This window comes from Artibeus jamaicensis, unplaced genomic scaffold (assembly GCF_021234435.1).
Source record: "Artibeus jamaicensis isolate MK-2021 breed Jamaican fruit bat unplaced genomic scaffold, CSHL_Jam_final scaffold_1964, whole genome shotgun sequence".
Classification (NCBI taxonomy): domain Eukaryota; kingdom Metazoa; phylum Chordata; class Mammalia; order Chiroptera; family Phyllostomidae; genus Artibeus; species Artibeus jamaicensis.
Window position 1 is genome coordinate 33,541,479 of NW_026522030.1, and position 17,524 is coordinate 33,559,002.

Sequence of the window (17,524 nt, forward strand, 5' to 3'; positions counted from 1 at the left end):
GAAGCTTGATCCAAAAAGAATATATGACCATGCTAACGTATGAATTTATCACAGAGATTAAAGCAGCAGAGGGCAGTCACAGATGCTTCTTCCAGTGTCTGGTCTTCTTGGTGGGTCTGCAGATTTTCAAGAGCCCCCATTCTCCAGGGCTGTGAGAGACCTACTATAATAGGGAAGATACACGGAGGTGAACACCAGTCAGCAGGTGTTTACTTGCCTTAGAGGGGCTTTGAAACCTTTGAACTGCTTACAGATCGTTAGCATTTTGAAGGAGATAAGTCGAGAGAGGAAAGGAGATTAAATGTGTTAATAGGAAAAAAAAAACCCTAATGAAATGTTAATATACACATGAGATATTTAAGTTCTGTAGTAACGAAATGTTCATTAGCGGTGGCCAGGTGGCTGGGTCGTTGGAGTGCCGTCCTGTACACCAAAAGGTTTCAGGTTTGATCTTTGATCAGGTCACATGCTGGGGTTTTGGGTTTAAACCACCACCGACCTTGGGGGCGCGTCTGGGAGGCAGCCAACTGATGTTTCTCTCTTGCGTTAAAACAAACAATAACAACAAACAACAAATATATGCCCAGGGGAGGATTTTAAAAAAGAAAAAAAAAATGATGTTCATTAAAACTACACGGAGGCCCTGAATGGGTAGCTCAGTTGGTCAGACCGTCCTCTGGACAGGCTGAGGTTTTCGGGTTCCATCTCCAGTCAGGACACACACAAGAAACAACTAGTGAACGCCCTGATTAGAGGGACAACAAATAGATGTTTCTGTCTTTCTCCCCCTTCCTCTTTCTCTCTAAAAATCAATTCTCTAACAACACAACACAAAACAAAACAAAACAAAAACAAACCGCATTGGGAAACAGGGGCGGGGAAACACCTGCTAACTGTGTCTCAAATGTGAACTCACTGGGCAGATATTAAAATGGACTCAGTGGGCAGGTAACCCTAATTTGAAGTCAATTATCAGGGATGAAGTGTTGCATTGTTAATTAAAAACACTTGTAATAAGTGAGCATCACTCCTGCCAATATACTGGGACCCACCCATAGTCACTGGCCACAGCCTTTATCAAGACTATGGAGCCAGAGGAACCCACAGAAAATAACAAAACAGGAAAGCATTTGCATGGTATTTTACAGATTCCTCTTTTATCAGTACAGCCTCTGAGGAAAGTGGGTTATTTCCAGTGCATAGATAAGTGAACTCGGACCCGGAGGGCTCACCTGACACACCCAGTAACTCCTAGGTAGTAAAAGCTGGGCTGTTAGGTTACAGCTCCCGGGGTCCTCCCTCACCACACTGCCGCACTCGCTGAGCGCAATACAACACCATAAAATATTATCTGGGATGGGAGTCAACATCCCATTTGACCCACACTGCATTCCTTTGCTTTAGGTAGGCTCGGAATCACTTCCTCTCTACACAGAAGGTAACTGACGCCCAAAAGTGTTGTGACGAGTACGGAGCTGTAAAAGGCGGCGTGTGTAGGTGGAGCCCAGCTCTGACTCCACAAGTCAGATAAGGCTTTGGTAGCGGTGCCTGGAAGTAAAGATGAGAGCCCGACCCACGGAGGAGCGCTGGCAGGTAAGCGGGACTGTGGCGAGGGTAACGCAAAGGGCCTTCGGCGATTTACCAGATCCGAGCCCCGGGGCCCTGAGTGCCCGTGGGTGGGGTCAGTCGCACTGGTATCTAACTAGGATCTGGAAGAGCTAAGGTTAATCTAGGCTTTTCAATAACATAGGGCGTGTGCTAAGGGGCAGGTCCCCTGTTCTGGGAGCTGGGATGGGGCCGCTGCTTTGGGGGTTAGAGCTGAAACCTAACGGCGTCCCCAGTTCAGCTGAGGCGGCGGGGACAAGTCCCCGGGGAGGAGGCAGCTCTCTGGTTCCGCTCCGGCCAGCGGCGGAGGAGGCGGAACGCAGTGTGAGCCCTGAGCCGAGAGGAGGGGAAGGTGCGGTTCGGCGAGGCCCGGGGCAGTGGACCCGGCAGCGCGCCCAGCGGCGGAGCGCCGGAGCGATGAGAGTGCAAGGCAAGGTAAACGCCGGCCCACCCCCACCCGCCGCTCGGTCCCCTACCTGGCGCCGTGGGGAACTCGCAGCCTCAAGTTCCACGCCGCGGGGTTCTCTCCACTGCAGGCGCTGAGCGCAACAGGAAGTCCTGGGGGCTTGGAGAGCGAGGGCAACCGCGGTTGCTGGGGACGCTTGGGAAAGAAGTGAGTTGTGGCGTTAGGGAGAGGAATGGAGATCCCGGTTACGCCGGGGTCTCCGGTAGGGTGGCCAAATCTCAGTCTGGCTATCACTTAACCTATTTTGTCTGGATTGGCACAATCCACTTACACTTACAATATGTGTAAGTACCACTTATTTAGCAGCATTGTATTTTAGGCATAGTACAAGGTGCTGGATCACTTTAATTCCTTTCCCAGGTCCACCACTAGCTACAATCTTGGGCTAGCTACTTAACCTCTGTGCTTTGGTTTCTTCATCTGGAAAATGGGACAATACTTATAATTTGAAGATTAATCGAGATGCTATATATGCAGTGCACTTAGAATAATAATGCCTAACACATTTAGCAGGTTACAAGAGTTTGTGGTTGTTATTATTTCATCCTGTCAATAATCTTCTCAACAATACTAGGAGGTCTACATATCATTGTCCACTCCCCCTCCCCCGTCCTCCATTGGTTTGCAGGAGCAGAGGAAAATGAAACTGAGGGAGAAACACAGAGTTCACATTTGAACCCAGGACAGTGCTTTAAAACAATAAGAGCATGGGTATTCTATCCATGCATACAGTTTTGATCATTCTAGGGAAATGTCGATCATGTCATAGTGGAAACTGAGTGCTTCAATTTCTTTCCCCCTATATGCAAATTTTGTTGTTTCTTCTTCCACCTGCTTTGAATTTTTCCACTACTGATAAAGCATTAGGTATTCTGCCTTTCCTGGAATCTGGGTTTAGCTTTATGAATCCGTTTGACTGTTTTTTAGGTCTCCCCTTTGCCCCCACCCCACTCACTTGTAAAACAACTTATTCTCAGAATATAGTTATCTCATAATTTTTATTTAGGTCAACATTATTATGCCTTCCTGTGTACTGTGAAGAGTTGAGTAACTTTGATTTTCCTCCAGAGAGTTCTTTGTGTGTGTGCTTGCAGAGTTTTCTACGGAGTTTTCACTAATTTAACTGCAAGTTCTTCGATAGTTATCTAAATCTTCTCTCACAATCTTTCAGTTAGATAACTGGTGAATTTAGATAACAGCTGTAATTTCATCTTCTGGAATACAGCTTTCTGACCTGCTTTGGCCATCTGCACTGGGTGCTCTTGAAGTTCGATGCACAGCTGTTATTTGGGGCTCTCTTCATGGTTATGTTGGGTATTCTCTTTGCTTCTCTGTTATTCCAGCAGAAAGTTTTCTTTCTACTTCCTCATCCTCATCCCCCTCCAATCCAGAGGTAATTAAGCTGTTGGAATTGCAGCATATTATTTACAGATACAAAGTGTTGGAATTGGAGGTATATTATTACATACATATGTATTTGTTGTTTAACTTTTGCATTTCTTTTTACATAAAGAGAATCACACTGTACATGTTGATATGCAATGTGATTCCTTTAAAAATAGTTCCTGGAGATCTTTCCATGTCAATGTATATTGATGCTTTCTTGAATGACATGTTCAGATGAACTGGATCAATGAAGACCATGCATATAGGATTTTCTTGCTGCCCTTGTGCTTTTCTCTTCAAGACCAATCATTCTTCTAGATTCATTCGGCCAACACATAGTTACTGAATGTCAGCCATGTGCTAGGTTCTGTTCCAGAACCTGAGGATATACAGTGAACTAAACTCTTATTTTTGAGGTGGAGAGGATGGCGAGATGATTCCTGATGATAGAACTGAGTTCAGCTGCAGCTTTAGTTAGCTTGTTTTTCCTCTCACGGAGAACAGACGTTATAAAATCAAGTCTCTCTCTCTTTCTGTCTGTGTCTCTCTGTTGGTAGGAAACCATGACCATTGCCAATTGAGCTATATAAGTTGTGTGCTACCAGAGCAACAGAATTATACCCTGATTTTATATATATATATATTTATATATTTATATATTTATATTTATATATTTATATTTATATTTATATTTCCTGAGTGGATAAACAAAATGTGGTGTATATGTGTATATGCACGTGTATATGCATACGATAGAGCATTACTCAGCCTTCAAAAGTAAGGAAATTCTGACACATGCTATAACCTAGATAAACTGGGGGAAGGCATTATGCTAATTAAAATAGCCTGTCACAAAAAGGTATAGTATGACTCCACTTATGTGATCTATTTATAATATATTTACAATATAGTCAATTCATAGAAAGAAAGGGTAGGACAGAGGTTGCCAGAAGCTGGGTGGAGAGAGAATGGGAAGTTTTTCAATGGGCACGCAGTTTCATTTTGAAAGATGACAAAACACATTTATGTATATTTAATGACACCAAACTGTACTCTTAAAAATGGTTAAGACTGTACTCTTAAAAGTGGTTCCATAAATGGACTCTTAAAAATGGTTCCTTAAATGGAATTCTGCATTACGTGTATTTTACCACAATTAAGGGAAAAAAGTTTTTCACACAAAATCCATAATGTGATTTGTCCTGTACTCTGAATACGGTGATCGAACCTACTATATTCAGCTGGGTTCAGCCTTTGCCTGGAATCCGTGACTTTGGGGGTTGCATGGTGGGATAGCAGTGGGCAGCTCTGGAAACTTCCTTCTGATGGTCTTGGCACCAGAACTTATTACTGAGTCCCCTGTTAGGGGCAGCTCAATGCTGTTTCCCCCTTTTCTTTACAAGTATTAGTATTTCTATATCTCTGGGGCAGAAGTTCCTCAGTTATTTACAGATAAACTCCAAGACTATTTTGGAGTGACTATTTCTGAGTGACATGCAGTTGGGGGCAGCGAGAAGGGGTCATTGTGTTTGTCTCCGAGTTTGCATTCTTTCTCAGGGTTTGGAAGTACGGGTATCTTCAAGAACAGCCCTGTCCATTTTACTTGGAAATGAAGATGTTTACTTGGTACTAGGGACAGGTGCTTTCCCAGGCCTTGGTTCTTCCTCATTTTCCCACAGTTGCCCTGTGTGCTGGCTGTGGGTGGATGTTGAAATGGTCCAGGACCAGATAAGGGTCATCATGTATTTGGGATTGCGACTGTGCTGGGTATCTTGTCTGAAGAGATAAGCCTGGTGAATTTGAATGTTCCTTTTTCTTGCACCTCTTCCTAAACTATGTGTGAGCATCATACAGAATTTTCTTTCAGGCAGACTCAAAGCACAATGGGGCGAATGACTATGGGCAACCCAAGTTCTCTTCTCACTTTCCCGATTGTGGACTTGAAGGGTTTTTCTTTAAAAAAATTTGTTTTTAGTTTAGAGATTTTATTCATTTATTTATTTGTAGAGAGAGGGGAAAAGAGGGAGAAAGAGAGAGAGAGAAACATTGATTGGTTGCTTCTCACATGCCCCCAACTGGGGACCTGGTCCGCAACCCAGGCATGTGCTCTGACTGGAATTGAACCAGTGACTTTTGGTTTGTAGGCTGGTGTACAATCCACGAAGCCATACCAGCTAGGGCAGAATTTTCTTTTTTATGTATTGCTTTTTAGAGGAAGAGGAAAGTGTGGTGGGGAGAGATTCGTTGTTCCACTGACTTACGTATGCATTAGTTGATTTTTGTATACGTCCTGACCAGGAATTGAATCCACAACCTTGGTGTATTGGTGTTGGCATCGTTCCCTTACAGGTGAGCTATTTGGGCAGGGCCTGAAGCTTCTTTAAAAAGGTCATTTTTGATGTAAGTAAGCCACCTATTCCAGGGGGGAATATGTTAGAAATTTGTGTTTTTGTAGCAAGTCTGCTGGGTGACCTCGGAGGAAACATACAGTTGGGATTTTTCTCCCCTGCCCTGTGTACGAGTTTAACATCATTCTCTTTATTTTCCCAGCATTGAGGTGTATTCGGATATAAGCCAGGAGGTCCCGCTCAAGTTGCTCACACAAACCAAAGGGACTTACGTTTAGGCAAAACTTACACTTAGAAGATCAGAGGGTGTGAAAACCATGTGCCATTTTGGGAAAACCTAGCATGTTTTTAACATTCCCTCAGTTGCAACTGAAAAAGAGGCAGGATATAGTAACGGTAAACCCTCTAGAAATGTTAGCAGGGAGGTCGAAGAGTAATGAAAGGAACCAAAAGTCAGAAAATATAGTTTTACTGATGGCTACGCAACCTCCTGGCCGCAGGTAAGTTACCCCTGTCTCTGTATCTGCAAAGCAAAGGGCCACCTCCTCCTGAGAGCTCTGGAGTGTGGAGTCAGAGATTCCTCTGAAAATCTGATGACAACAATAGCTCAGGGGCTGCAAAACTCAAACTAGAGTGGAGACCCTGCCTGGGGGGTCTAAGGTGAGCTGGTTAGTGCAAGCCGTGTCAGTGAAGGGCTGTCCACCTGGTCCTGTAGACTGTTTCCAGTTGGAATACAGGCCTTGTATTGCCATACTGTTATTTCTCCCTTGTTAACGAAAATGCAGATATACAGATTCTTTCCCAAATGGGGAACTTCTTCCTTTTGACATTTTACTAGTTGTTTTGGAGGATTAAACATATTTTATGAGTGGAACAAAGCATAGTTGTAGCCTGTTCTCTGCCTGTGGACAGAAATATATGTATATTTTCTTTCCACTGAGTTGGCTTTTCTCTCTTTCTTTATTTTTGCCTGTGCCAATCCCTCTTTTAAAATTCTGATGGAGACTTATTGAGATATAATTCATACATCATATAATTCACCCATTTAATGTGTACAATTTAGTGGCTTTTAATATATTCAGAGTTGTACATTCATCACCACAGTCAGTTTTAGAACACATTCATCATCTTAAAAAGAAATCCCCTACCCCTTAGCTGCCTGGCCCTAGTTTCTCCATCCCCACCAGCTCTAGGTAAGCACTGATCTACTTTCTGCCTCTATACATTTGCCTATTCTGGGCATTTTCTATAAATAGACTTACAATATGTCTTTCATTGTAATTAGCTTCTTTTACTTAATCTAATGTTTTCAAGGTTCTTCTATATTGTAGCATGTGTGACTTCTTTATTTCTTTCTATTGCTGAATGATACCACGTTGTATGAATACAACACATTTGTCCACTCAACAGGTGATGGCTATTTAGGTTGTTTGTGTTTTTTGGTTATCCTAAATAATGACACCATGAACATTAGCGTTCAAGTTTTCGTGTGGACATTTGGTTTCATTTCTTGTGGGTAGATGCCTAGAAGTGGACTGCATCAAATTCTATGTGGTGATTCTGTGTTTAACCTTTTGAGGAGCTGTTTTTCAAAGCAGCTGCTCCACTGGGCGCCAACAGTCGGTGCAAGTTCTAATTTCTGCCCATCCTCGTCAACACTTTGTATTGTCTGACTTTTTGATAATAGCCATCCTAGTAGGTGTGAAGAGGTATCTCATAGTGTTTTGGAATTGAACTTCTATAATAACTAATGATGTTCAGAGCTTTTCATGTGTTCACTGGCCATTTGTGTATCTTCTTTGCATGAGTGTATATTCAGATTTTTTGTGAGGCAATGATTTTGGATCCGGCCCTTGAGATTTTCCCCTGAGAAATGCATGTGTTCACCTCTACACAAAAGTTGTTATACAGTATCTAGAGGTTCATGGCCCTCTTGCTATCTCTCTATGGGTCTAAGAATACCCCTAGAAGATGTGCTATATAGTGGGAGGTTTTCTGGGCATTTTATATACTTAATTTTATTTCTATCTACTAGGAACCTCACAGGATTTGTGCGGGGGATCAGATGCTCAGAAAAGTGATTTTGTAAACTCTAAAACACTACACAGCTTTAGTGATCGGTATAGGTGCAAGTTCTGCAAGTAAGTGATGGTGAAATGAAGTTAAGGGCATGAACTTGAATCAGACTGATCCTGTTTGGATTCTAGTGTCATTTTTATGAGCTATTATGTTCTTGGGAAAATTACTCAACTCCTCTGACTCAGCGTCCTTATTAGTGAAATGGAGCTAATAACTGCCCCTACTTCCCACATGGACAGAGTTAATATAAACAGAGTGCTTTGCCTTGTGCAGGTGGGTGCATAGAATGTGCTAAATAAATTGTTAACCTGCTGCTGTGAACGGAATGTGTCTCCCAGTTTCATATGTTGAAGCACAATGTGCAGTGTGATGGTATTTGGAGGTGGAGCCTATGGCGTGTAATTAGGTCTTGAGGGTGGAGCCCTCACGAATGAGGTTAGTGCCCTTTTAAGAAGAGACACGGGAGAGATGGTATCTGTCTACCATGTGAAGATGCAGGGAGAAGGTAGCCGTTGTAAACCAAGAAGAGGTCTCTCACCAGAACCTGAGCATGCGGGCAGTCTGGTTTTGGATTTCTAGTTTCCAGAACTGTGAGAAGTAAAAAAATTTTTTTGTATAAACTATCCAGTCAATGTATTCTGTTAGAGTAGCCAAAACTGACTAAGTAAGATACCTACTGTTACCATTATCTTACAGAATGGGCCAGTTTCATATCCTCTAGTGGAGCATCTTGGTCTTTAAATGTGAAAACATCTTTTTTTTTTTTAATGGAGAAAATAGATACCCTCCACCGATCTTTTAAAGAGCCAGGAGGTTTTCGAAAATTAAATCTTATAATATCAGAAAAGAGCAAGTTTCTCCCAGCAGTGTTTAAGTCCCTTGGAGACTATACAGACCCTTGGTTTAGATCAGTTAATGCTCTCTGATCATTGCCAGCATGCTTAGTGTCTGCTTTAAAGTGATTTAGAAAGCAAAACAAAATCCCAATCTTTGTTCTTACCTGGACAAGAGACACACAGCTTTCTAAGCAGGCAGTTTTGCTTTCTGAACACAGGGTCAAGCAAGTAGATATTGTTTAATTAAAATAGAGAAGAGGGTCTCGGGGGGATGGGCGGTGGGTAGGGGAGAGTAATGGGGGAAAAATCAGGACCACTGTAATTGGACAATAATAAAAAAATTTTTTTAAAGGGAAGAGGGTCCAAAGTATTACATTGCAACTCTTTCTAGAATAAGCTAGAGTTTTTGGTATAAGACTTTACTGATTGGATATTTGTTTTTGAACAGAATAAAGAGACAAGCTATTCAAGGCCCTGTTTTAGTCTCGAGTTTCTTTCTTTTTTTGAAGTGGTTATTTGTGCCAGTTCTTTGTGTTGCGATTTATGGTGCATGGACTTTTGACCTACATGATATTAATCCAGATGGACTGTGATCAAAAACGTGCTTCTCTGAGGCTCAAACTCAGGATCTTCAGATTATGAGACTGACTATTTACGAGACGCTGCCGGCTGCACTAAGAAGGAAGGTTGGTCTCTTGAGTTCCACCCAGCCATAGCCCTTAGAGGGAAGCCACATTCTTGAGAAGCCATTCTTAACAGTGGAGATATTTCAGATAGAAATTGCATCTTGCAAGCTGGTATCTGGGCTCAGCAAATATTGACTGTGATGAGCAGGGCGGACAGATGAAGAACCAGGAGGCTTTTACCCTGAGGAAGCCCTTTGAAGTCCTTTTCTATGGGGACTTCTTTTTTTAAAACATTTTTTTTAATTGATGATTTAGACTAGAGGAAGGGGAAGAGAGAGGGAGAGGAAGATGGATAAATGGATAGGTGATAGATAAACACTGATTCAAAGACACATTATTGGTCACCTCCCATGTGTACCCTGAACAGGGATCCAACCCACAACCTTTTGGTGTCTGGGATGATGGTCCAACCATCAGAGCCACCCAGCCAGGGATGTGCAGTCTTCTTGATGTCAGAGTTTGTCCTTTAAATTTAATTGAATGGAAAGCTCTGTAAGGTCTAGGTCACTGGTAAGTTTCTGAGCATTACTGGGATTCCAATGTTGTCAGTTTTGTTCTCTGACCTACAGACAATTTGTGTGTGTTGTGCATTGCATGTGTGTGTGGCCTGGGCTTTGTTTGAGAAGAATTTGTCATGACACTTGACACATGACCCAGGAAACTTTATTCAAGAGGGACTACTGCAGTGGGAGAAGAAAAGATTAGACTCAACTCCAGTGAGGGACAAGTAGAGGTTTGTAGCCAAGGAACAGGATTGGAGGGTGGAGTCAGTGCATGGAAAATGACTCAGAGGGTACATTACGGCTGGGGGATTCTTGCTAGACCAACACAACAGGGGTCTTACTGAAGGCAGGCCAGAGTAGTCATATACCACGGGTGGGGAATTTTTACTGAACGAGCTCAGTGGATTCTTGGTACAACTGGGGCAGGGGGGTCAAAGACAGAGGCCAAAACTGAGGCCTAGTCAGGAAGAGGGGTCAAGTCAAAAAGAACCTGACTCCAGTTTGGTCAAGGAGGGTCTTCGGCAGTTTGTGACTGAAGATGGCGAAGATAGACTGTTCTTTCTTATTATACAATCATTCAATGTAGTGAGCCTTTGAGTGACACATTCTTTAAAAAAAAGCTGCTTTTATTTTGTTTAAATCCTCTTTTATAATTGCCTTTTGGGTCATTTCAAAGTCTCTTCCTTATGGATAAAATATATTTCTTCTCATCTTACAATAGCAAGGGAGGTCAAATACAGAAAAAACATCATCATAACGGAAACCCAGTGAACACGGAAAGTGGTTCTGTAACCTGGCTCCCAGTGACTTAGAGAAAGGTGCTGTGTGACAGTTGTGTTCCCCTTTTCCTTCCTGAACTGCATTAAAAGTATAGTTAGTTTATAAACAACAACATTGGAACTTGACAATCAAGTGTAATAGCCAGAAACAGAAGTTGGGAAATTTTTTCCTAGGAAATGATATTTTCCATCTCTATCACTCACAGCATTCTTGGTCTCCCAATGACAGACTTCTGATTCTCAACTTCCCGAACTACCCTCACTTTATTAACAGATCTTTTTATTCCTCCTAGCATTTTAGGGGAATTAATTATCTTGGATGTGGTCTTATGTTTCTGGAAAAACAAAAACAAAAACTGATTCGTGCCCTACCCTAAGTTTTTACCTTAAATTAAGATAAAAATCTTACAGAGACAGACTCATAGATGGAGAACAGATGACAGCTAGTGGTGGGAGGGAGGTTGGGGGTGGAGAGACTGGGCGAAAAGGAAAAAAGACTCATGGACAGGGATGACGGTGTGGCGATTGGTAAGGGGAGGGGTGAATAAGGGGACTAAATAGTAATGGAAAAAATATAATGAAGATTATATATATTTTTAAAAATTCAAATAAAACATTTATAGATAGAAAATTAGTAAAAATAAATAAAGTTAACTGATGTGGGACCTTAGTTACATCTGTCAGCTCTCTTCACAGCAAGACCTCAATTAGTGTTAGATTGAATAACTGAGGTTAGGTGTGTGTACACCAGGGAGTGAGAAACTTGAGGACTCTCTTAGAATTCTGCCCACCACACTGTGAACCCACCCTTCATCTAAAGGAACAAAGTATTCTAATAACCTGATGTCCCTGTGTACACTTACTTCCTCTACCATACAGAATATAGTATTTTTCAGTGCTTTATGCTTTTTTATATATGTATGTACCCCTAACCAATGTAGATTTTTTAATGATTTTATTTATTTATTTTTAGAGAGAGGGAAAGGGAGGGAGAAAGAAAGGGAGAGAAACATCAATATGGGAGAGATATACCAGAGATATTGGTTGCCTCTTGCACACCCCCAACTGGGGACCTGGCCTGCAACCCAGGCATGTGCCCTGACCAGGAATCAAAATATCGACCTTTCAGTCCGCAGGCTGGTGCTCAATCCACTGAACCCACCAGCTAGGGTGACTGTATTTTTTTAACCATAAAAAAAACCATGTTTTAACACCCCCCCATTTTAGATTTCTATTATTTTAATTAAACATCTCAAATAGATTTTTAACAATTTAAGTAAAAAATCTTAAAGATGGAGAAAAAAAATCTCACATTAAGATATAAGATTTAAGGAAGAAAATACCCTGAGTAGATAACTGGTGAACTCTCTTGAAAAAGAATCTGCCAAAATTGCATCCTGCAGAAACAAATGTGTGGCATCCTGAGAGATGACCCTTGGTCAGATATACTTAGGGGAACAATGGAAAGTTTGTCCTCTCTATAGAGTCACAAGAGTGGTATGTGCTTATATTATCAGACAATGTACTCTTTTCCTCCCATGTACTACCATTGTTCTGTTGGATATGTTCTAGAAAACTATGATAAAATACTGGTGTATGTGACCAGAACTCAGTAGGCACTGTGGACACTACAATGAACAAGACAATTCCCTGTCTTGTGGGGCTTAGAGTACCTGGGTCTAAATAGGTCAAGACAAAAATCAATCAATCAATCAATCAATCAATCAAATAAAAAAAACCCCTGAAAAAAACAAAAGAAAAAATGGCTGAAGACTCAGGCACAGACAAAGATATCCTGATTCAGAGATCCAGAAAGACTTTCTAGAAAGGTTTCTAGAAGACACGATGTCTGAACTAGGGGAGAAAGGAATTGAGTGGAGAGTATCTTAGGAAAAGAAAAGCATATAGGGAACACCATGAGATGAATTCAAAGAATTTAATGTTCTTCAGTATATTTAGAAGATGAAATTGAGATAGGAAAAGGCAAGAGATGAGGGGAAAGAGAGAGAGAGAGAATGAAAATGAGAGAGAGAACAGCAGACTTCAGATGCGGTAGCAGTGGGCGATAAATCTTGTGAAGGACTTCTGAACTTCATTCTAAAGACAATGGGGGAACCACAGAATGAGAAGTTTTAGGCAAGAATGTTTTCTTTACTTTTTTTACTTTAAGAAGATTATAAGCTTCATTTCAGAGACTGGATCAAAGAAGAAATTTGAAGGCAGAAAGATCACATGGGAGGCAACCTTTTCATGGCAAGAATTCATGGTGACTTTAGGGTGGTATCAATACAGATGCAGATTGGGCAGACGCAAGAATTATTTACCAGGTGGAATAAATAGGTCTTGGTTGACTGAATGGGAAGTAAGGCTAGGGAAGAATTAAGAGTAGTGCTCCGGTTTCTAACTTGGACACCTGGGTATACTGGGGAACACTTAGGGAATAAAAGAGAGAGAGCACAAGCTTTGGGGTGGGGTATGAAGAATACAGATTTACAGAGTTTAATCTGAAGTAAGACTCTTCTTTGTTTCTTTTTCAACTGGGTGAGGTGCTTAGAGTGAGTGTTACCTGCCTGGTCAGCTGAGCTGCATAAAGACGGACGGCCTGTCCACAGTCTGGGCAACAAAAACACAAACCCCTGTCCTCTCGCTCCTCCTTCTGTTTTCCCTTCTGTAACCTACCACCTTCCCAAGAATTTGTGACTTCTGTAGAAAATGATGGTAAAGCTAGCCTTTTGTTCATTAAAGTCGTTTGGTTTTCAGTTGTCTTTTTTCACACTTTGGTATTCACACATGTATTTTCAAAGTTTAACTTCTGAACTTTAAAGCCATTTTAGGTGCTTGAGAAGATCATTGTTCTTCTGGCAAAAAAGCTTTTTATATTTTATTATTTTTTATTATTTTTAAATAGAAGAGCCCCTGACATGTGTGGCTCAGATGGTCGTGCATCATCCCACAAATGGAATAGTTATTGGTTCTATTTCTGGTCAGGGCACGTGCCTGGGTTGCTGCTTTGATCCCGGTCAGGATGTGTACGAGAGGCAAAGGATCGATGTTTCTCACATTGACATTTCTCTCCCTCTCCTTCTCCCTCCTTTCTCCTCTTTCTAAAAAAAAAAAAGAAAGAAAGAAAAAAATCTTTAAATAGAAGGAGTTGGGTCACCTCAAAATCTCTTTGGAAGGAAGCTGAATATTAATAAAAAATACTATAGTTCCTTAAAGAAATTAATATGCATTATATTCAGTCTATTTTCTAATGCTTAAAAGTGGTTAGTAACTTACCCTGGCTGGTGTGGCTCAGTGGGTTGGTCATTGGTCCATGGACCAAAAGGTTACCGGTTTGATTCCAGGTCAGGACACCTGCCTGGGTTGTGGGCTGGTCCCTGGTTGGGGGTGTGCAAGAGGTAACCAGTAGATGTTTTTCTCACACATAGATATTTCTCTCATTCTCTTTCTCCCTTCCTTCTCCTCTCCCTAAAAATAAATAAAAATATTAAAAATAAAATAAAATAAAAGGTGTTAGTAACTCATACTTTTGCTTATAAATTTGTTTGACCTGTATGGAGGGCTATGTGACAGTATCTGAATTATCTTAGAAATCTCATTTGTAAGTTTTACATGCACATGAAATCTCTGCTGAATGTATTTTGGCTACATAAATTATGGGACTTCCAGCCCTGGCTGGGTAGTTCAGTTGATTAGAGCGTTGTCAGATAGGCCAAGGTGGTGGGTTAGATCTCCAGTCAGGGCACGTGCAAGAACCAACCAATGAATGAGTAAGTGGGTGGAGCAGCAGATCGATGTCTCTCTCTCTCTGTCTCTCCTCTCTCCCTCCCTCCTTTCCTGTGTCTCTCTAAATACCAATCAATAAAAAAAAAATCAGGAGGCTTCTATAAAAAAGAATACTGTCAGCTCCCAAAAGAATTCTATTGTACAAAGATATAAGGGCATCCAAGTTATTAATAAGTGAAGAAAAAGACAAGGTGCAGACCTGTGTATAATATACCTCTATGTAACCAACTATATTTGGAAGAATACCCAACAACTGTAACAGGTTCCTTTGGGGGAAGGACACTGGCTGGCTGGAGCACAAGACTGGGAGGGAGATTTAAGTTTTCCCTGTATGACCTGCTGTACTTCGTGGATTTTAAATCCTTTGCAAAATTACCTATAAAAATATTTTGGCAGTGGGCGCTGACTTACATGTAGCATGAGTAGAAGAGTGAAGTCTTTGAATACAAGTTCTAAGTGCAGCATTTGTAACCTTAAAGTAGTTATAACATAGCAAAGGGTTTTGTTTATTTTTTTGGTCTGTGGCAATTAGGCACACAGTTGTAAAAGGTTTACCTGAAGTGATGATGATTAATTAATTTTTTTAAATGCAAGTGGGGTGCCTATTTCTAAGTGCAGCTAAAGGAATGGTCATGAAAACGTAAGCGGGAAATTACTCTAACAACCCCTGGGGTCAGTCACCCAGGGAGAACAAGATTTCTCCAGTTTTGCTGATAGAGATGTAAAAAAAAAAGTCAGGTTAGAGAAGAAAGCAAATTTACTGTGCTCTTTCTTTCTCCTTCCTTTCTTTTCAGTATGCCTTGCCCTGAGTCATCCAATTGTCCAGCGATTCCCAATTACATTTATTCTTATCCATCACTCCAAATTCCTATTTGCTTAGTGTAATTGCCTGCACACCCTCCTATTCTGAGGCACACATTTTTAGGTTAGCATATAAAGGACATTCCTGGAATATTGTGTGGCAGTTTTCTCTATAGCACCTCTGGTGCGGTACCATTGATGTTCTCCATCTGTCTTATGTTTGGTAGACCCTTTATTGAGAGGGCATCTCATATGCTTTTGTGATCTTTAGAACATACACTGTACCATACTGTTGTACTGCATGGTGCTGATAATAAAAAGGGACACTGTGACTGCACCTGTGTATCTCCTACCTTTCTGGCTCTAGGTACGAGGAGCAAAGGAGAATGCTGAGCTTTGTAGCCTTCAGAGCTAAATGGGCTGGGACTTTCTGTAAAACATAGATAATAGGGTCTTGGACAAAATTACCGGGAAGGAAAATCTGTCATCTACTCCTTGCCGCTATAAGAAGAGGAAGACTTTTCTTTGAGGTTGAGCCTTCTTCCTTGGCTGTCTGTACTATTTCTTTTCCTGCCCCTGACCCCTACAGTCTCTAAAGTCATTTAAATTCTATCTTGCATCTTCACTGTGTCTCTTTATTGACTCTTCTCATCTACGAAGAAGGTCCAGGCTTTCTGAACATAAAATAAACTTTCTTTCAACTTTCCTATTAAACATCGTGTAATAGACCTCTGGTGCTGGTATTAGGTAGAACCTGTTCTTCCTTTGTAAACAGGTAATAATAATTGTGTAGGTCACACAGTCATGAATATTACTTTAGCTCAAGGAATACTATGAGCTAATATTACTTTAGCTCATAAAGCAGTTGGCAGAGCCTTGGGTGTATATGAAAGGCAACACTGATGTTGGCTTTTGCTTTATATTGTTGATTCGTGGCTCTTGTTTTTAATATTTGAGGGTATCTTACACTAGCTATCTGCTCTGTTTGTAACCTACTTCCTGAATCTCTTTCCATCTGTTTGTTCCTCAGGGACACAAATTGCTGTCCTCCTCTCTTTCTTTGAAGTATGAAACACATCTTCTCAGTTTTTCTTTGAAATGTCCTACTTTTGTAATGCAAACTTTAAAAAAATCTTCACCTGAGCATATGCTTGCTGATTTTGGAGAGACTAGGGGAGAGAGAGAAATGTGAGAAAGATCGATCTGCTGCCTCCTGTATACACTCTGACGGAGGATTGAACCCGCAGCCCAGGCATGTGCCCTGACCAGAAATAGAACCCGCAACCTTTTGATGGATGGGACGATGTTCCAACCCACTGAGCCCCACCTGGCCAGGGTGCACACTTTTTTGTTAAGGAGAGAAATTTTCTCCCTTCTTGATTTCGGGTGTCATGCCACCATCCTGATTAGTAACTGTGGCTCCTTTATCTTTCCTATTCTCTGTTGCCCAGTGACTTCCTGGCTTTACCGTATGTTAACATGGGGGCCTCAGAATTCTCCTGCAGTCTGAAACCTCTGCATTTCTACCCGCCATGGGATTCCATCATCACTTCTGAAATCCTTTGTTATCTTTCAAGGACTTTCCTAAATTCCATATTCTTCATTCAGACTTCCTGAATACCTGCACGCAGAGGGGACTTCTTTCACTGAGTACCAAGCATGTTCTTGTGCCATACTTGATAGCTATTGAATACTTTAGCTGAAGCACATAAAGTTTTTTTTTTCAAATTTTATTTATTTATCTTTAGAGGGGAAGGGATGGAGAGAGGGAGAGAAGTATCAATGTATGATTGCCTATTGTGCATCCCCTGCTGGGAACTGGCCTGCAACCCAGGCATGTGTCCTGACTGGGAATTGAAGTGCAGTCCTCTGGTTCACAGGCCCGTACTCAATCCACTGAGGTATACCAGCCAGGGCTGCTTTTTTTTTTTTGTAAACATAAGTTCTTACCCTTTGGTGTTGGTATTTTGAAAACAATGTTATTTATTTATTTGTTTATTTATTTATTTTAGAATAATATGATATGCCAGTCAAGGTATTTTTAAATGTGTGAATGGATGAGTGAATAAAGCTATTCTTGGAGGTATCAATATTTTAAAGGAAGAGTGAATAAACTGATAAGAGTATTTCCTGCTTGTGAGTTCTGAAGCCTTGGTCCCACACTCTGACTTTGGTAACATCAGTGGGAGGGAGAATGTGATACACACTAAGATCAGCTTAAAGTTAAAAATGAAACACAGTCAAAA

General features: G+C 41.2%; 1 protein-coding gene across 9 annotated transcripts in view; it reads left to right on the plus strand.

Moving 5' to 3' along the window:
• Positions 1–17,524, plus strand: part of TRPM6 (transient receptor potential cation channel subfamily M member 6) — a 156,357-nt gene that overhangs the window by 28,374 nt on the left and 110,459 nt on the right. For 3 of the 9 annotated variants that reach the window (XM_053656233.1, XM_053656234.1, XM_053656231.1), the window contains exon 2: positions 1,405–1,593. The exons of 1 other annotated variant lie outside the window; for it this stretch is intronic. Coding sequence is in view for 5 of the 8 variants with exons in the window: in XM_053656231.1 (XP_053512206.1) it covers positions 1,561–1,593 (33 nt within the window). In the remaining 3 variants the exon portion in view is untranslated. 5 more of the 9 variants (XM_053656228.1, XM_053656232.1, XM_053656230.1 and 2 more) reach the window with 3 other exon arrangements.